The sequence below is a fragment of the Antechinus flavipes genome, chromosome 6 (assembly GCF_016432865.1).
Source record: "Antechinus flavipes isolate AdamAnt ecotype Samford, QLD, Australia chromosome 6, AdamAnt_v2, whole genome shotgun sequence".
Taxonomy (NCBI): Eukaryota; Metazoa; Chordata; class Mammalia; order Dasyuromorphia; family Dasyuridae; genus Antechinus; species Antechinus flavipes.
Window position 1 is genome coordinate 213,126,473 of NC_067403.1, and position 21,741 is coordinate 213,148,213.

Below are 21,741 nucleotides of genomic sequence, written 5' to 3' on the forward strand. Positions count from 1 at the left end.
AATATAGAAGATGATGGGATTTTTTAAAAATGGAAAACAAAGTTTAGAAATAAGAAATAAGTGTGGCTAAAAGCGTAGCTATTTGGAAGCTTCACCCATATGTATCATGAATATTTTTCTTGAGAAGAGAATAATACAACTCTGTACATAGCAAATATCAAATAGTATCACAAAAACATGAAACTGATTATAATATTTTAACAGTGAGGAGACAGAATGATTACTGATTTGGGAGTTGTTTCTGAATCATGTATTCATGTGTATTTGGTAAGAGAAAAGATCAATACCAATTTAGAAGAAATAAATAAAATGAAATATAGCTTGCAATTAATAGAATACAACCAGATCCATTTAAGCTGTTGACATTGTAAAATGAGAAATGGATAAAAGAACAGATATTAACACAATCATCACTTCTAAGCAAATTTAAATGATATAAATCTATTGTTGCACAAGGAGACCAAAATATTTTGGAAACCTCCTAAGCCAGAAAACACTGGATGAGTCAAACCTTCATTCAAAACTCATTTTGTGACACTTAAACTCCCTTGGCCTCCTTTTTCTAATTCATTTATTCCTTTCCATTCTTCTTCTTTAGTTTTCCTCCTTTCCTGATCTGCAAAATTAGAGCATTAGAATAGATAGTCCTTTAAAATTTTAAGTCTATGATACTCTAATCCTTGCCAAGGGGAAAGAAAAACAGAGCAATCAAGAACAACATGAGTTTAGAATAAAAACTAGTTTTTAAAACCTTCCATAGGAGAATAGTGAAAGATTATAAGTGGTATTGCCTCATAAAACCAGGAAAAACAAGTTTGTCAAAAGCTAGGCTAGAAACCCAAGTAAGCCAAATCATCCTGAGACATTATTATTTTCTCAAAGATAGTCCGTCTCTCTCTCTCTCTGTCTCTGTCTCTCTCTGTCTCTCTCTCTCTCTCTCTCTCTTTCTCTCTCCCCTTCTTCTTCTTCTTTGTATCCCCAACACATAGTAAATGCTCAACAATTCCTTTTCTAATTGAATCAAGAAGAGTGAAAGATGAAAAGTTGAAAAGATTTTTCTAACACATTTCTCCATCAATAATAGTGGGGCCACTACCTTTGGACTTCACCCAATCAATACATTACATGAGGAAGCAGAAATGACATTAAAGAAAGCAAAGATGAGAAGGGCAGCTAGACTCAACTGAGTATATACAGAAGAGGCTCATATTAAAGATGATCCAATTTGAGAGTACTGACAGATTAATTTTCGAGATATCCAAAAAAAAAAAAAAAGAGGATTTATGATGCTTGAAAGAAAAAGTCACAGCCTTTACTATTTAAAAAACTAACAAAGGTGATCATGAAAATATCAATGATTACTAACCCATATGTTTACTCAGTGTCACTGATGGATATTGGGAAGGAAATAAGCAGGTGTTTACAACCATATACTTTTTAGGAGTCATGATGCTGTCTGAGGGGTAAAGGATCTAAAATCTTGCTGTATTTATTGTTTTTTGACTCAAAAAGAGCATTTATTTTGACAAGACAACCACCTGAAAAGCTGTCTTTCAACAAAGTACTTGACAAGTATATGCAAAATTCATGCAAGAGTTCATAGAGCATGTCATAATAGAAATAATTTTGTTTCGTGAGTGCTACTGATTAATAGCAAGGGAGGCATAAAACAGTGATTTCTACTTGCCACCATCACGGGATGTTCAGCATAGAATCCAAATCAAAGAAAGTTTCCATATGGATGGTGGTGTACTGAATCTCTTCATTGATATCCATAACCAATCAAAAGAATTTAGCTAAATTATCCATACAGAAAAAAACCAAGTGAATAAAGAAATTCTATTATCTAAATATTAAATTTCTAGTCAAATAGAAAACCTATCAGAAGATGGACAGATACTCATGTGGAGAAGGAGTTGTGTGTGCAGAATTGAGCAAAAAAAAGCAGAATAGTCATCTGAACTGCCTTTAGAAAAATGTGTAATGCTTCTAGTGATCCCATCTTTCCCCCTGAAGCAAAAGCCTATGATTTTTGCATCTTACTTCTTTCAGTGGTGTTATATAATCCCAAATCATAGATTACCATAGACTCCAAAGACTTTACATGGTAAAATACCCAAAGGGCAATGGAAAGGCACATGGTGGACATGAGTTAACTGCAACAGATAACCAACAGAGAATTATATAGAAAAAGTAGCATATAGACATCACTAACAGCTATATGACCAGAAATGAAGATGGATAAGTCATGTAGTGAGAGTGAAGATAATCAATGGACAGGCCATATATTCCACTGGTATCCTTGAAATGACTAAAAAAAAAGAGACCTGGCACAAAGAGGTATGTGTGAGGAAGGGGAAGAGGGAAGATGGAGCTCTGTGGAGAATATCAAAGAAGATATGGAAAAGAATAGCACAGAGAAAGTTGTGATCTGCACATCCTAAGGGAGTATCAAAACTGATAAGATCATAGATCTATTGGATAAGCTAAATTTATGAAGTTGTTTTGAATCACAAAAGACTTAATGTATATAATATGCTTTTAAAAACCTGAAAGCATTGTATGCATATTAGCTGTCTTTGTAGTATAATTGGATTTCAGTGAGACATTTGACAGTCTTTTACTCTATTGTGAAAAGATGGTGTGATATAAACTAGAGAATGATATTGTTATATCAATTCAGAAGTAGTTGAATAGTTGGACTCTTGGTAGTCCTTAATGGCTCCTTGTAATTGTGAAAGAAGTGTTCTAATGGAGTATTCCATGGCTCTGTACTTGGTTCTGTGGCATTTAACATTTTTAATCAGTTTTGGATTAAGAAATGCTTATCAAAGTTGCCAGAAGGATTACATGACATACTGAATGTCAGAATCAGAATAGAACATTGAATTTAATCTGAGAGGAAGTGTAATTGCAATAAATGTAAAGTTTTTACTTTGGGTTCAAGAAATAAATTATAAATATTTTCTCATCAGAGTCTCACTGTCTAGTTATGGTTTATTTGGTTTCTTTTTTAAAAACTGTTTTGGCAAGTTTTCTACAATTTTTGGTCAACTAGCATTTTTTAAAATAATATTTTATTTTTTCCAATTACATGTAAAGGCAATTTTCAATATTCATTTTTTTGACAGATTTTGAATTCCAGATTTTTTTTTTCCTTTTACTCGCTCCTCCCCAAGAAGACAAGCAATCTAGTATAGGTTATACATGTACAACAGTGTAAAACCTATTTCCATATTAGTCATGTTGTGAAAGAAATAGAACAAAAGGAAAAAGCACACAAACCTCTCTCCTTGCCAAAAGTGAAAATAGTATGCTCCAATCTGTATTTAAACTTCATCTTTTTTTGGGTGTGAATAGCATTTTTCATCAGGAGTCTTGGAATTGTCTAGGATCAACTATTGTTGAGAAGAGCTAAGACATTCACAGCTGATATAAATGTGTACAATGTTCTCCTGGTTCTGCTCACTTTGCTCAGCATCAGTTCATGTAACTCTCTTCAGGTTTTTTTCAACTAATATTTATTTAGGGACTTCTATGTAGCACACACTGTACAGAACTGAAGAAACATGGCCTGACAGCAGTGTAAAAAACAGTGAAAAAAATTTGGGAGCATCCATGGCCTTCGAAAGTTCAATATGAGTCAACAGTGTGACCTGACAGCCAACAAAACTAACATGAAAGCTCACAATTTCTTGTAGAATCTTTTTTGTTATTGCTCACCTCAAATAAAAATGTTAGTGCTTGTCAATAATGGTTCAGTTCATAATTAAAAATATTTTTTTAAATAAAAAGCTTATTGGAAATATGGGAGCTGGCCTAAAAATCAATGAGTAGAAATTTATACAAAATTTAGACTTACCATAAGAAAAAACTCCCTTGTAATTAACTCTGTTCAACGGCTTAGGCTACTATGTGAAGTCGTGTTCTTCTGTGAAAGTCTCCAATTAGTGGCCAGATGCCCATTAAGAGCGTCAGATAAAGGATTTCTACCCCATTTCAGATTGGCCTGTGTGACTTCTGAAATCCCTTTCTATTTTATGAAACTCTATGAAAAGTTTTAGAACAAGAATATGGAAAGCCTTGAATGTCAAGCTGGAGTTTTAACTGTATTTTGCAGATAGCTGGGTGCCATTTAAATGCATGGAGTATAGAAATGAAATAGTGAAAGCAGTTTTTGAAGTAAAAGTGCTTTTACCTTATAGAGGAAAGAAATGAAAAAAGGCAATTTGGGAGTATTCTCTTTATTGACAATGATTGCTGGCTCAAGAACACAGGACTGACAAGACTCCTACTAGGGAAAAAACAGCTCTCTTTTTTCTTCAAAACATCCCTGACCATTTATGTGTTTTTTTTTTTTTTGTTTGTTTGTTTGTTTTTAGCTATTTGGTTAGTTTATTATATTGTTAGTCACCTAGCCTTTATTAAATACTTACTATATGCCAGGCACTGTGCTTAACATGGGGAATAAAAAGAAAGGCAAAACATAATCCCTGCTTTCAAAAGGTTTTCAATCTAATGAGAAAAAACCATTATGTTCAAACAAGATATAGACAGGTTAAATTGGAGGCAAGAAACAGAAGGAACAGACAGAAGGAGCTATCAATAAAGATTTGACTCTATCAGTAGTCTTGCTATTTGGGGATATGAAAGGCTGTCCCTTCTTCCCTAAAAACCTGATACATGGTCAGCCTGCCATCGGGGGGAGGAAATGGGGGGAAGGAGAGGAAAGATTGGAACAAAAGGCTTGGCAATTGTCAGTGCTGTAAAATTACCCATGCATATAACTTGTAAATAAAAAGCTATAATAAAACATATGAAACAAACAAACAAAAAAAAAACCTGATACAGCTGCAAACAAGGCAATGTCTCAATATTTTAAATGAGTCAGGATTCGAACATGAAGTATTTAGAACCAATTCTCATCACTGTCTATTTCTCTGCATGAGTTATTTCTAGGCATCTAGAACATGATGAATGGAGTCCTAGACTTGAAGTTAGGATTCAAATTCAACTTCAAATCCTTATTAGCTGTATGTCTTTAGTCAACCCCTGTGTACCTCAGTTTTCTCGTTCAGTACCTTCTTTCTAGTGGTTGTTGTGAGAATCAAATGCAATAGTACTTGTAAGTGCTTTGCAAACCTTAAAGCAGGGATCCTCAAACTACGGCCCGCGGGCCAGATTTGGCAATGAGGACTTTTATCCCCCTCACCCAGGGCTGTGAAGTTTCTTTATTTAAAGGCCCACAAAACAAAGTTTTTGTTTTTACTATAGTCCGGCCCTCCAACAGTCTGAGGGACAGTGAACTGGCCCCCTATTTAAAAGTTTGAGGACCCCTGCGTGGCTTAAAGCACTATATAAATTCTAGTTGTTATAATTATTATTATTTATCTGCCCTTATACCCATGACTAATTCAGAAAAAAAAAAAAAACCCTTATGTGTTTCTGCCACTCATATGTAGATCAGTAAAAAAAAAAAAAAAAAAAAAAGAAAAGAAAAAGTGGTCCCTGCTTTCTTGGGGACATAAGCTGATTCACTAACAAAGGAGAAATTTTCACACAAAGGCAAATATGGAGAATACTACAGGGATCAGGTCCAACAAAAATTTCCTTTTTCTGTGCACGTATAGTCTTTGTTCTACAGAAAGGAAATAGAATATCAGCTAGAAAATAATCACTCAAATCACCAGGGCCAAGAAATCTTAATGATGATTTAGCGTGGTACATAATGATAGTTAATAATTGTTGTTCTTATTCAGTCATCCCAGTTGTGTCTGACTTTTCATGATTTTATTTAAAGTCATGAGTGATCCTGGAGTGGTTTGTCATCTCCTTCTTTTATTTTACAAATGAGGAAACTGAGGCAAACAGGGTAAAGCGACTTACCCAGGCTCACACATCTAGGAAGTGTCTGAGGCCAGATTTGAACTCAAGATTAGGTTTCCTGCCGCCAGGCCTGGCACTCTATCCACTATGTCACCTTGTTTTAAGATTTACAAAGCACTTAAAATGTGCTATCTCATTGATCCCCCAACAACCCTATGAAGTAGGTGCTATTATTATCATTTTGCAGTTAAGGAAACTGAGGCAAGTAAAGGATAAGTGATTTTCCCAGGATCACACAGCTAATAAGTGTCTGAGACATAATTTGAACTCTGGTTTACAGAGTAATAAATACTTGTTGAATTGATTCAAATTGTAGGATAGCAATAAAGTTGATTATAACGTATTTGTTGGTCTCCATCCTTGTACCCCTGAGACTACTCTACTTGGAAAACATAAATGGCTGTCAGTGGCAGGAGCCTTACGATACTGAACCCAGTGGTAGAGGCTGGTTAAGGCATTTGCTGTGCAAACTCCTCACCTTTTTTTCTAGTGACCCCCATCTAGCAATGGACCTGCTCGTTTGGGAAGAAGTTATTAAACTTCCTATTAAGGAAAAAATAAGCCTGGTATTTGAACTGGTAAATGTTAGCAAGACTCTAGGCCTGAATGACAGTATTCCTCTTTGAAAAGGAGAAACCAGAGCTGACAAACGAGATACTCGGGAGGATCAGAGATTTATTCTTCATTTTAAGGCTTTCGGTTGCAGTTCATTTGATATATTTTAGGTCATGTTAAGTAAGTGATCAGAGCCAGTACAAAACCTTCTTTGAAAAGCTGAGATAATACCAAACTCGAATACGTTCATGAGGAATGTTTGAGTCATTCTCTTTTGTTAGCTATTACTCAAAGCTTCAGCCAAAGTAGACTCATTTATCATGCAGCAGACAGAGTGACACTGAAAAATGGATAAAGTTCATGGTAAGAATAGGAAAAAAAAGTTGTTTTGATATCTCCATAAATTAGCAAAGAATCAAGACAAGAAGGGTTCAGGGCCTGCTTGGTTATGGAAAGGTACTGCTTGAAACAACAAAGTAGGAGGTTGGGAGTCTGCAGATATGGAAGATCTCTTTTTGTTTTGAAAGTAGTAATGTGGTCTCTCCTACTGTCTTCATCTGAGAATGAAAACTGGGTCTTATTATCCATTAATCAAACATCCAAGCATTTTCAAAACTATATAAATGCCAATATTTTTGTGGTCGTTATAGAAGTGTCTAAGTGGTCTAGTGGATATGGCACTGGAATGGAAGTCAGAAAGATGTTGAGTTCAAATCTGTCACATATACTTTATAACTGTATGACTCTGGGCAAGTCATTTCACTCTCAACACATTCCCTTTTCTTTTAGAAATATTTCCACTGGAGCCACTAAATGACTCAGTGGATAGAGCATCAGCCCTGGAGTCAGGAGGACCTGAATTCAAATTTTATCTCAGACACTTAACACTTCCTGGCTGTGTGACCCTGAGCAAGTCACTTAACCCCAACTGCCTCAGCAAAAAAAAAAAAAAAAAAAAAGAGAGAAAGAGAAAGAAATATTTCCACTTCAGATGTTCATGTATAGTTTGATCAACCACAATCAGACACATAGTGATGTCATTTTGCTCTTCTTTGAGAATGAAGAACCACAAGCAACCATTTCCTTATCTATAAAATGGGGATAATAAGGATCTCTTTCACAGGTCACTGAAAAATCAAAGGAATTAAAATGAGTAATGTTCTTTATTAATTGTAAACTGCTAAAAATTTCATTGTTATCTTTATTAGTTACCAATGATCTCTTAATAACCAAATCTAGCCTTTTTTCAGTTTTTAAAATTTTTTTTGGTGAGGCAACCCTAGGGTTAAGTGACTTACCTGCATAACTAGTGTTAAGTGTCTGAAGTTGGACTTGAATTCAGGTCCTCCTAAATTCAAGAATGGTGCTCTATGCACTGGGCTACCTAGATCCCCCCATCTTTTCTTAATTTTGATCCTGCTTGATTTCTCTAAAGCATTTGACATACTTAACCACCATTGCCTCCTTAATACATTCTTCTCTATGGGTTTTGTCTTTATTCTTTGTGTTCCTTTATGTCTGCTCCTTCCCAATCTTCCATTGGATGAATCATTAACCATGGCACACCCTGTAATGATTTTAGAAATCTATCCCCAAACTATCTCTGTATTCTCTTTGTAATCTCATCAGTATCAATGAGCATAATTATCATCTTTCTACAGATGGCTCCTAAGTTCGAATTCTTCATCCTGATCTGTTGGATTCTTCTTTCTTTCTTTTTTTTCCTCCTCCTCCTTCCTCCTCCTCCTCCTCTTTCTTCTTATTCTTCTTTTCTTCTTCTCCTCCTCCTCTTCCTCCTTCTTCTTTTCCTCCTTCTTTTCTTCTCCTCCTCCTCCTCCTCCTTTCTTTTCCTTCCTCCTTTTAGTCTCCTAAATTGGAACCACCTTGACATCATCCTTAGCTCTTTATTTTTACTCACCTCATCCATCCAGTCATTTGCCAAGTTTTGCAGTTTTGCTTTCTCAACATATCTCTCATATATCCCCTTTTCTCCACTCACACAGTCACCATTCCACTTTAAGCCCTATTGCAATTGTCTCCAAATTAACCTGTGTACCTCATCTCTCCAATCCATCTCCCACACAGCTGCCAAAGTGATTTCCTAAAGCGTGAGTCTGACTATGTCATCTCCACTCCCAACCCACTCCCCCCACCCAAACACACTCAATAAATTCCCATCGCTTCCTATTACCTCTGGGAGCAAATATATAGCACTCCGGTATTTAAAACTCATTACGACTTGGCCCTAACCTACCTTTTCAGCTTTTATACACATCCTTCTTTATGCAATCTAAGATCTGGCCAAATCCTGCTTTTTGCTGTGCCTCACGTGGAACTCTAATCATTCTTCTCTGTGCATTTTTCAAGATGTTTCCCCTGCCTAGAATGCACTTCTTCCTCCTCATCTTCATCTCTTTCAATCTATGGTTTCTTTCAATACTCAGCTAAAGTGCCTTTCTGGATGGGGTCTTTCCTAATGGCTCCAGCTACTAGTGCTTTCCCATTCAGAGGTACCTTGCATCTGGTTTGTTATACCATTAAATGGTATATGACTCCCTATGAGCTGGATGTTGAAGTTGTTGTTATTATTGAGTCATTTCAGTTGTGTGTGACTCTCTGTGTGACCCCATTTGGGTTTTTCTCAGCAAAGATACTAGAATGGTTAGCTATTTACTTCTCCAGCTCATTTTACAGATGAGAAAACTGAGGCAAACAGGGGTAAGTAACTTGCCCAGGGTCACCCAGCTTGTAAGTATCTGAGATCAGATTTGTACTCAGATCCTCCGGACTCCAAGACTGTCCTCTATTTCCACTGCTCTACCTAATTGTCCCGTGTTGACATGGAAAACCACGTTAACATTTTCTGTGTTTCTGTGTTATCTTGTAAAATATTTCCTAATTATATTTTAATTTAACTGAGCCCAGCACTCAGGAGTATTGTGGGCAGTTTGACATCTCTGGTCCAAGGCAACTCGTATTTGCTTAAGGTCACACACAGACACTATGAGTCAGAGGTTGGACTTGAGTTTCGACTCTGATATCTATTCTCTATCGACCAACCAATGCTTAACAAAGATAAAGACAATCCTTACAACAAAAAAAGCCCCTGAACCTTTACCATCCTGTGAGAGAGATAACAGGAATACTAAAATAAATACAAATTGATTAATATTAAGTGCACATAAAAGGAATGCAAAGTGCTAGGAGTTCTTAGGATTCCACTAGGTTGGATTCAAAGAACATTTATTAATATTGCAGGCAGCCTAAGAATCAAGAAAATCAGGTTTTTCCAACAGTGGCTTTTCAACCCTGGACAAACCACTTAACCTCGTTGTAGCCTAATCGTCTCTCTAAGAATTTCAGTTGCTAAGCTGCTAAACTGCATTTGTTGAGGGAGTTTCCATCTTGACGAAATCCCAAATTTGGACCTTCTTTCCACCCTGCCCCAAAAGGGTGCAAGGAATTATGGTAGGTAGTAGAGATACAAAAACAGAATAACAATCTTTGAAGAGCTTATATTCCAGTGGTGGGAGAGAGGCAATATGTAAGCAAATAAGTAAATATAAGATAACTTCGAGAGGAAAGGAGATCATAGAATTTAGAGTTGGAAATCATCTAACTTTAGCCCCATTTCACAGATGAAAAAACTGAAGGCTACATAGGTGAAATGGCTTGTTCAAGGTCACTCACATATGCGGCAGAGTTGGGACTCAAACTCATCTTCTGACTGAATCCAGTGCTCTTTCCATTACAATCTGCTGCTTTACCTTGGGGAGAAAAGAAATCTATTTGTTCTGCAAGCTTCTCTCTAACCAGTACCAGAAATGCAACATGTTCAAAGTTTTACTTACCTTCTCCCTTAAACCAGCTCCTCCCTCCTGATTTCTTTATTTCTGTTAATGGTACCACCATTGGAATTTTTCATGACTTTCCTTGTTTTCTCCATATGTATCTCAAAAAAGTTGTCAACTCTTGCCCTCTATCTCTTCCTTTCTGTTCTCAATACCCATTTTCAAGTAATCTTAGGACTAAGTTTTGGAAGTAACCATAAAAATAGTATATGAGTACCTATATCTGTTTCCCCCATTAAACTATATAATCCGCAGTCCCAAATCCCGTTTTCTTCATTGATGCAGATGAATGTCCTCTCTACATGAGGGGTGGGGTGAAGTTGGCCAGAGAGGGAGACTTCCAGCCTTCAGACTTCTTTGGAACTCTTCAGACTTCAAGATGTCTTCTCAGAATCTTTTCCTTTGGCAACCTGAAGTAGGATTTTCCACTTCCATCTTCCCTCCTGAAGCTGGAAATCAGAAGCAATTTGATCCTTAAAGGGTGGATGAAAGATGTCAAGCAGTTCTTGATGTTTATTTTTGATGAGTATTCTGGATCTTCTATTCAAGTCTTCCTTCAGGGCTTCATCATTGTATGAAAGTGACTCTGGATTCTCGAAGATACAAAGTCATCAAAGTCCTACCAAAATGAAAAGGTTTCAGGTATAGACCTGGAGAGGGACTGGGCACCTGTGACCTGAGGTCCAGGCAAGAAAGTTACAGATAAGAAGTTAATCAAGAAGGTTGGCCATGAGATGACCAAACTGTCTAGAGCAGTGGTCCTCAAACTTTTGTTCTCAATATCTTTATCCTATTAAAAATCATTGAGGATCTGTCCAAAGATTTTTGTTTATGTGGTTTATAGTTATAGATATTGATCACATTAAAAATAAAAACTAATTAAGAATTTGTAGACTCTCTGAAAGGATTTCAGAGATTCCCAGGATGCTCTGGACCAGACTTTGAGAACCACTGGTCTAGAGGGAAAGATTACGTCCAGTGTCAAGGATTAGAAAAGTCTTTATGAAGAGAGCAGGATTTGAAGTGGGTCTTGAATGATGGTTGTTCCCATCTTAAACCACAAAGAGCTTTGATTTCCTTTTTTCTGTAATCCCTCATCAACCACCCTATAATGTAATGATATAAAGGTCAATAATATCAGTAACCTCTTCCCAAGGTACAGTAGTTTCTATACCAACTATCTCCTATACAGGTCCCAGAGCTGCTTACCTAAGAGTTCATAATCCCCATGGATCTGAAGGCTCTGAGACCAACAGAAGTTCATCAGGTATTAGTAATGTAACTCAGTTTCCCTTTCTTTGCCACTGTATAAACTGACATACAAAGGGCAACAAGGTAGCAGAGTAGATAGAGTGCTAGACCTGGACTCAGGAAAACTCATCTTTATGAGTTCAAATCTGATGCTTACTAGCTGTGTGATCCTGGGTAAATCACTTCATCCTATTTACCTCAGTTTCTTCATTTGTAAAAATGAACTGAAGAAGAAAATGACAAACCACTCCAACTGAAAAACCAATTTTTGAGGGAAAAAAAAAGCCCAAATGGGGTCACGAAGAATTGGACATGACTGAAAACAACTGAATAAAACTGACCTGATGCAGAGTAAAATGAACAGAACAAGAAGAATAATTTTTATAATCACAAAGCATTGTAAAGGCAAACAATTTTGAAAGACATGAACTCTGATCACTGCAGTGAACAACCACAATCCCAGGGAACAGATAATGATAAGTACTATCTTTTGACAGAAAGATGACGTTCTTAAGGTGCAGAATGAGACATATTTTTAGACATGGCCAATGCAGAAGTTGGTTTTGCTTGACTATGCTGATTTGTTACAGGTGGTTTTTTTTTTCCATTAAGACTGGGGTGGGAGAAAGAGAAAATAGTTTTTTTTAAGCAAAAAATGCATTTTGATTTTTAAAAATCTACATATTATTAAGATCACCAGAATCCTGTAGGAGAGATGAGCCTTGTCCAGTTGTGAAGGAAGCCAGAGCCTCAGAGATAGGAGCTCTGGGAGAGAGTCTGGGAAGGTAACATCCTAGTGTTATCTTCATAAGGAGAGTATGTCAGAGGATACTCTCTGTGTCTGAGACCTTCAAGCAGGGACCTAAGTAGTGAGTTCCACATTCATTCTTGATCTATTTTTTCCCTTCTTTGCTATGATTCTTCAGGACATCACATACTCTATAAGAAGCCTTTCCCAACTCCTCTTAATTTTTTTCTATTAAGAATTTCTGATCCCACACATAGCCTGTTTGTAGATAAGTGTTTATTGTCTCCCCCATTAGATTGTAAGCTCCATGAGAGCAGGGACTATCTTTGCCTCTTTTTGAATTCCCAGAGCTTTGTATGATACTTAACACATAATAATCACTTCATAGATGATTATTGACTGACTGACAAACTGATTTCGTCTCATTCATGTACATTATATACATTAATTGTAAAGCTCTTTAATAGCAGGAAGTAGTAATTTTAGCTTTGTATTACCAGGCTCAAGTACAGTATCTTGTGCTAATGTTTCCTAAAATGAACGATGTTTCAACTGTGCTTTAATTAAAGAGATGTCATGTGTGAAAAATCAGGATTCACCTGAAAAGATGAGTAGGGAGGACTTGAAGCAGAAGCCATATGGCCCCTTCTTAGGGAGCCTGGAGAGAGAATTCTTTTTCAGAAACTGGTTGGACTGGTAACCTCTAAGGCTTCTTCCAACTTCAAGGGAGTCTAGTATTCCAATAGTAGAAATCCCCTGATAATTTAAAACATCTCTCGTTTCAGCCGTCCATGCCAAGAGTCTTGTGGCAATCCTGCACCTTTTGGTGGCTTTGTCCCAGTATTTTCGAGCCCCAATCCGACTCCCAGACCATGTTTCCATCCAAGTTGTGGTGGTTCAGGTAAGAAGAGTGGAATGCTATCATTACATTCTGTAGATCCTGAATGACAGAGGGAAGCCATAGAAAAGAATTTCAAATTTGCGTGTATGCTGTGTTTGTGTGTAAATGATATAAATATAAGGATGGATGTGTCTGTGTATGTGGGTGGATGGATTTGTAGAGGTAGTTAACTGTGTACAGGCACAAGTGTAACATGTAAATGTGGAAAGTTTTCTGATGACCATATGGAAGATAAGAGTATGTATATATGTGATGTATGCATTTGAGGTAAGTGGTATATGTGTGCTATATGTATTTGAGTATTTGGTGTTGAGTATATGTGTTTATGAATTTAAGTTTGTAGCTAATGCTACTCAGAGCAGCACAGCTAGAGTTAGAAGTAGCCCATTCATAGCTTAATAAATGGAATTTGCCTAAATTTTTTTCCTAAATGTTTAATGTTGTATTATGGGACAATGACAACACGTCCAAATAGAAATTTCATGGAGACAATTAAAAATCGTTTTCATGATCATCATTATCATCATCTTCTTCATCATCCCCTTCGTCACCATCATTATCATTATTGATAGTTTGCACTATTTTGTGCCTGGAGCTGATGGAGATTGGAACAAGAGCATGGAAAGATTAGATTATAAAAAAGAAGTCAAAGCTGGAGCTGTAGAGATAAGCATCTTTGGCCCAGAGGTTGAAATCAACTTTTCCAAAGGAGTAGGCAAGAGATAAAAGTGGCTAGCTAAGTGGCATAGTAGAGTGCTATGCTTGGAATTAGGAAGGCTCATCTTCATGAGTTCAAATCCAACTTCAGATACATACTAGATATGGGACCCTGAACAAGTGACTTAACTCTGCCTCAATTTCCTCATCTGTCAAATGAGCTAGAGAAGGAAATGATAAACTACTCTGGTATTTCTGCCAAGAAACCCACAAATGGAGTCATGAAAAGTTGGACATGACTGAAATGACTAAACAACAAAAAAAGGTAAAGAGGAGAGAAATCTGAATTAAGCCTTAGATTACAGGATGAACACAGAAAGGAATCAAGTAAAGAAGCAAAGAAGGATTGGTTAGAGAGGTAGTAGAGAATTGGAGCTTTTCTATTTGACCCCAGAGGACAAAACCAGACGCACTGAATGAAAACTGCAAAGTGATAAATTCCTATCTTGATGACAAGAAAAACAGTTTAACCACTAGAGCTGTCCAAAAGTAGAGTCGATTCCCTCAAGATACAGCCGGTTCCCCTTTAGGGGAAACCTTAAAGCAAATGCTAGACTACACCGGTAGGCTGCTTAGTGATGGAGATTCCTCTGAGAGTTAAGCTGAATAGCTGCTAAGCCCCCTTCCAGCCCTCAAAATCTGAGATACAGAGCAGTGCCAAGGGAAAAGGAGAATTTCAAGAAGCAAGGGCTGTAAGAGAAAGCAAGAAGAATGAAGAACAGGGGGAAAACAAGAGAGTGGGCTTTTGAATATGAATATTGAGTCACCAGTGCCCTCTGCGAAGAAAATTTCAATAGCTTGGTGAAGGACAGACAGGTGAGCAGGCTTCATAAACCAGATTACTGGGTGAAAGGAAACAATGAACAGTGAGGAAGCAGCAGCCATGGATAGGGAAGCAGCATGAACAAAGATTAGAGAAACATTGACAGGTAGTTCAAGTAGCTTTGGGAGACTAAATAAACAATTTGGTTAAAAGTGAGCATATTTGTGTCTGAAGAAAAAGAACAATAAAATAAAGGAGAGGGAATGACCAAAGATGCTAAAAAGGGAGGGCAATCATTTTGAGGGTCGTCTCTGTAAAAATGAGAAGGAATGAGGTCTGGATCACAGAATGGAGGATGAAAAAAGCTCCATCTCTGAGACTAGGGAAGTGGAGGGAAAAATAGAGAATGAACAATGTACAACTATTACGTCAAATGTTCTCTCAGTTACCTGGCTATGCTTTATGTTCCCTTACCAGATTGGATGCTAGATAAAGGGTCTTCTTATTTGAACTTTTTCTCTCTTAATACTGAGAAGAGATATTTGCTCACAGTAGGTGCTTTAAGATATATATTGAATAGAATATTTTCTGACTCTGCTCATAGTCCCTTCTCTGGACACATTCCAGTTTGGCAATATTTCTTTTAAAGTGTGGTGTCCAAAACTTAACACAGCAGCCCAGAGATGGAAAGGCAGTCAGAAGCCCTCAGTTTACATTTTGGACAAATCACTTAATCTGTGTGAGCCTAAATTTTCTCATTTATAAAATGGAAATGATAGAATTCATACTATCTATCTCAGAAGAATGTTTAAAGAAATGGTTTTGTAAAACTTAAAAATACTTTAGAATATTAGTTTTAATATTTAGACAAGTATGTGTGTGTATATATACACATACACACACACACACACACAAATATATATATGTAGCTCCTAGAATAAGAATTCTTAACCTGGGGTCTATAGATAGATTTCAGCGAGTTCATGAACTTGGATGGGGAAAATAAAAAATTACATCTTCATTTTCACTAATCTCTAACTGAAATTTAGCATTTCCTAAAACTATAAATTAAAAAAATTATTCTGCAAATAGGTTCACAGATTTTATCAGACTGTAAAACGATTCAAAAAGTTTAAAAATTCTATGCTAGAGGGTCTCAGTAAAGCCAGAGCTGAAATCATCTCTGAGAATGCAAGAGAGAGAGAGAGACAAGAGGCATTCTGGGGAAGGAAAGTCCTAGAAGAGGCAATTTGTGAAAGTAACTGGAGTCAATGAGGGATGAAGATAGAAACTGCCATTAGCACAGAGGGCACAGCTGAAGGGAGAAAACATGAGTTTCTATCAAGCAAGGCTACAAGAATCCTGTCTTGCTGTATTTTGCAGCCTAAGAGCAGGGAAAGGAGATGCTGAAAATTGATTTCATGGGTTTGGTAGTAGTGAGATGGTAGGTAAAGGAGTACAGAGTGTGGATTATTTCTGACATGATTAACTATTAGGCATGAGATAGGCAGTCTGGGGAGACAAGAACTACTTAGTGGCTTAAGTCAAATGAAAAGGGGAGATTCTTTGGTTGCCCACAATCAATAATCAGTTATTATGTCTCTGCTTCTTGAGGGCCAGACACTGTGCTAACTGAGCCGGGTCTTTGAGTGATGTCAGGGAAGTAGCTGTGATGGGAGAGGAAGAATGCATGTTGGGAGCCTTAAGCTGGGGTAAGGAAGAAGAAGGAAGGAAGAATTAGGGCCCCACACTAATAAAGTCCAGGACCATAAGAGGCCATAAGAAATGGGCAGCCGTGGCCTCCTTAGTCTGCATGATTCATTTATTTCCAAACTCCAAGCTTTGGCTTCTTCCCCAGCAGCTGGTCTCCCAGAATGCCCCCGCTGTGCCGTACACAACTTCACAGTCCATTTGCCCAGAGCTAGTACATGGTACCAGTAATAATAATGACAGCTGACATTTATATGGCGCTTAAAGGCTTACAAAGCCTTGATATGCATTATCTGAGTAAAGGAGCTCCAAAACAGAGCTTTCTCTTTTGCTCTTTCTCTTTTAGTTAAAAGCTTCTTTTCCTTGTCCCACTCCAATCCATTCTTTTACTCACCCTTCTTACTTCATGAACATTTTACAATAATATAATTTGGAGAAATCTTTCAGATTTGGTTCCTATATCTTGGATTCTTTTAAATAATGATAATAGCAGCTTACATACATCATGTCGAATAATAATCTAACATCTATTTATAATGATCTCATGCTTCTTTTTTATTAATAAAAGCTCATATTTCTGTAGAGCTTTAGGATTTACAAGGTACTTTCCCATCCTGTTCGAGGCACATAGGTGATGGCAAAGTGAATAGAGTGGAATAGTCTGGAATCAGAAAAACCTGAATTCAACCGTGGTCTCAGATACTATCTATCTAACCTGGGACAAGTCATTTTGCCTCAGTATCCTCATCTATAATGAGGATAATAACACTTACATCCCAAGGTTGTTGTGAGAATCAAATGAGACATTTATAAAGTACTTAACACAATGCCAGGCACAAAGTAGGTACTTAATGTTGTTTCTCATACATAGCTGTATCACACAGAGGAAGGAGCTGAATTCAAATTCTACCTCTGATGCTTAAAATCTGTGTGACTTTGGACAACACAACCTCCATGAGCCTCAGTTTTCTCATCTGTAAAATGAGCAGTTAAATTATATAAATCAGTGGTTCTCAAACTTTTGTTTTCAGTATCTTTATCCTATTAAAAATTATTGAGGATCTCTCCAAAGCGTTTTTGTTTATCTAGGTTATATTTATAGACATTTACCATATTGGAAATAAAAACTAAAAGGGTTTCGGAGATACCCAGGATTCTCTAGATCATACTTTGAGAACCACTGATATAAACTAGCCCCCAGAAACTCCTTCCAATTCTAAATCTAGGATCTGCTAACCCATTCCCTCATTTGATCCTCATACTAGCTCTGTGATGAAAAAACAGATGCTATGAAAATATAAGATAATTTACCAAGGATGACATAGCAGATAATCAGAAAGCAGCATGGTATGGTAGAAAGGGCTCTGAACTTAGCGGTAAGGAGAACTGCATTTGAACCCTGGAGACAGTAGGTGACTTGTCCAAAAAACTCATATTTGAAGCGAGATTTGAATCAAGGTCATCTCAACCCCAAGTCCAGTCCTTTGATACCGACACCATCTGGCTGCCTCGAACAAATTGTCCTTTCCTCTAGCGAGATAGCGCAAGAATTGTGTTCAGTTCTGGGTGCTGCATTTTTATGAGGGACAAAGTGGGGTGTGAGCAGGGCAAAAGGAAGAACAGTTGATTAAACTAACTTTTGTTCAACATCTGTTATGTTCAGAGCCTTGTATTTTATACTATTGAAGATAAAAAGTTTAGAAAATATAGTATACTTGTCCTCGTAGAGCCTATAGTCCAGTAGAGAACTTGACCTCCATATAGATAAGTATAGAATATGATATTCAGGGAACTATGGGCTATAGAAGACAAGGCTTAGAATAGGACATAACAACTGTCTGATTTCAAAATGCTGTTCTCTAAGAAGAATCGAGTTTTCTCTGCTTAACTTCAAAGGTCAGAATGAGAACCTTAAATGGAAGTCACAGAAAGGTCCTCAATATAAGAATTCTTTAGTAATCATTGTGGTCCCAAAATGGGGTGGGCTAACTCATGAGAAGTGAGTCCCCCATCACTGGAGGCACAATTGTAGAGATATTGTAGAAGGAAACTCATTCTTCAAACTGGGGATTGACAAGATGACCTCTAAGTCTTACATTTTATGTAAGAATTTACCTACCATATCCAATTCCTTGTAAGTTCTGTCTCTGGAGGAACTGTCATGTCATCTTAGCAATTACTAGCATGTCTTTCAGTCTACATTATTTCTCTAAACCAGCCATAAGCATTGGGGGAAGAGAATGGATAGCTGTTTTGAAGATGTGACCATTCCAAATCCTTTTTTCATACCTTATTCTGAGTTCAAAAGAAGACATCAGCTGGTTTGGGTTTTTTTTTTTTTTTTTTAATATCTCCTGAATACAATTTTGTTAAAGAGATGGAGAAAGTAGGGCACAGTACATAAATGGCATCAATGCAATTCAGGTTTTAATGGTTTTTTTTTTTTTCATTATCGAGTTAAACATGCACAAAAGCTGAAGGCAGAGGTGTCGGCAGGAATTCATTTATTGAAATACAAAAGGAAATATTCCAGGCACAAATACGTGCTAATGTGTTCTGACTAATCAGCTGGCTACTTAGGAGTCATTTTCACCCAGATGTTCTTATTGCTTTGTATAAAACCATCAGTGATCAGACCTAATTAAACACTGAGGTTATATGTACATACAGTAGGAGGGGGAAAAGAAAGTAGGCAATGGATACCCCATATGGTCTGGGTTACAAGGGAAATTTTTTTTTTTCCTACTTTGATTCTTCATTCAAATTGATCTGAGCTAATTAAGTATCTTGTCGTTTTATGTTTGAATCATATATTGAGAATCAGAAGGGACCTTTGGGGTCACATAGTCCAGCCCTCTCTCGTTTTACAAATGAGCCTAGAGAAAATAACTTAATCACTTAAGCATAAGCAGCAAGGTAGAATTTGAACTCATGTTTTTGGATTTGAAAGGCCATAGTACCATGTGCTTTTATAGGGCTTTTATAAAGGACAGGTTCCACCCTTTCCCTAAGTGCTTAAGTGCTACATGAGCAATAATCCCATATACCCAACTTCCCCAACAACACATCCTCAAAATCATCCCCTATCTTTGGGGTCCCCTTGTTGGCACCATATTAATTATTTCACTGACATTACATTTGGCTCCTTTTGGGGGGCAGCAGGATTTCTTCCACTGGCCACAGCTGATGCCTTTTTCCCACATCCCATTTCCCTACCTCCTAGGAAGCAACAGGATGCCCTCTCTTGGGTTGGGTATGCAGTGTATCTTAATAAGAGATTTACTATAAAACATTTGTTGAAAATAGCAGAGCCAGAAAGTTTATTCCATGTACAGAACTCCCAAGAGGAGAGCCACCAGCTTTTTTCTTGGCCCCATTGTACTTTTTTTATCAGTGACTCACATGTAAACCTAGACCAAATATCCCTAGTAAATTTGGGTAACATGAAGCTAAGAAGAATGCTAGCTGACATGTTTCTGGATCAAAAATAATCCTGACCAGTTAGAACAATGGACTGAACTGGAGGAAATAAAATTGGTTAGAGAAGACTGTTAGGTCCTAGACTGGATTCCGAAAGGCAATTGCATACATATAGGATAAGGGAGGCTATAACTGATGTGGGGAAAAAAAAATATTTTTAATGGACTATACAGTTTAATGGACTATTCAGTTTGCCAAGAAACTGAAACTACTCAACAACAACCACAAAAAAGTTCAAAGTGAATCAACTGTATGACAGAGAGCCAAAAAACTAATACAAACATAGGTTTCATTAATGGAAGAATAATGCCCAAAATAAGGAAGCTGGAATCTGGCTGACCGCTGACCTTCCTCATTTGTAACATCAAGAAATGAAGGCTGGATGACCACTTGTTGAAGGTGTTGTGGAGTATGCTAGGTGGTCCATCCACCATGCATCCTGAGAGGGTCCCAATTCTGAGAGTCTATAATTCTGTGGGAAATATGCCAAGGAGAAAGAGGGGGAAAGAACAGATGAAAGGAAAATGATTCAAATCACCAACTCTAAGGAACTTATTCCTTTCCTACCTCTTTCCTGCTGATTGATTATCTTCCATCAGACCTTATCTTCACTAGAATTAGCTGTGTTGATTGGATGGGCTAGACCTTGGCTCTCCCAACCATGAAAGCCTCATGTTGGCTTCCAATATAATGATCCCACAACCCCAAAGCTAGACTTCTATATCCTTCCTCTGTTCTCTACTCCCCTTCCATTGCTCCTGTATACAGCAGTATATAGGAGCCAAAGTCCCGCTCTCATTTAGTGGGTGGATCTAATGGATTAGATCCATTATTATAATCCATTATATTACCATTATATTATAATCCATTAGATTATAAATTCAATGAGGGCTGGAATTGTTTTCTGCCTATTTTTGTATCCCAAGTACTTAACACAGTAGGTTACATTTGTTATTTAGTTTTTTGTTTTGTTTTCTTTTTTTTTTTTAGTCATGTCCTACTCTTCATGACCCTATTTGGGATTTTCTTGGCAAAAACACTGGGAGTGGCTTGTCATTTCCTTCTGCAGCTCATTTTACAGATGAGGAAATTGAGGCAAACAGAATTAAGTCACTTGCCCAGGATTACATAGCTGAAAAGTATGGGAAGCTGGATTTGAATTCAGGAAGAAGAATTTCCCATTACTCCAGGCCCGGCACAGCTGGGCCAATTAGCTGCCTGGCACAGAGTAGCTACTTAATAAATCTTTATTGAGTTGAATTGAAATGAATTGAAATTATTCACCCTCTCCACTCAAAAATGTTCAGTGGCTCCCCATTGTCTGGCTGCAGAATCAAGTCCAAACTCCTTAGTTTGGATAGCAAAGTTCTCTGTCCAACCCCAATCAATTCTTACAACCCCCCCTCTCACTACTCTCCCACACAAACCTTCCCAGGCAAATTAATCATACTACCCTACAAACACACACTTTGTGCTTTTAGAACACATCCCACATCACAGAGAGATGTGAAGAAAGCATTTTATAAAAGTTGGAGAAAGCTGAGGTTTTGTTATTCTAATTTTTCCTGTCTCACCTACACTTGCCTTCCCTAAGGGCTTCGTCCCACATTCTCCAAAGCCCAGCCTCTCAGGATCCCTCCACGTGGACTTCCCCTCCTTCCTGGACTCTGTTACTTGCCACTCATTTATTATTTCACAGCTGTCTTGCCTCCTTGCTATGTTCTGAATTCCATGAGGGTAGAGATTCTCTGAATCATCTCTTTATCCTCTGTGATGTGCCTAGAACATTAATAATATGCTATAATCACCTTAATGACAGTCTTGCAGGTACTAGGTGCTCAATAAAAATGTGTAGGTCGTCTGGGGACCCCAAGTACTT

At 37.4% G+C, this 21,741-nt stretch overlaps 1 protein-coding gene across 2 annotated transcripts in view; it reads left to right on the plus strand.

Annotated features, from left to right (window-relative positions):
- Positions 1–21,741, plus strand: part of PARVA (parvin alpha) — a 165,152-nt gene that overhangs the window by 110,856 nt on the left and 32,555 nt on the right. For both annotated transcript variants that reach the window (XM_051965424.1, XM_051965425.1), the window contains exon 7: positions 13,077–13,192. In XM_051965424.1, coding sequence (XP_051821384.1) covers positions 13,077–13,192 — 116 coding nt within the window. The remainder of the gene's footprint in view (positions 1–13,076; positions 13,193–21,741) is intronic.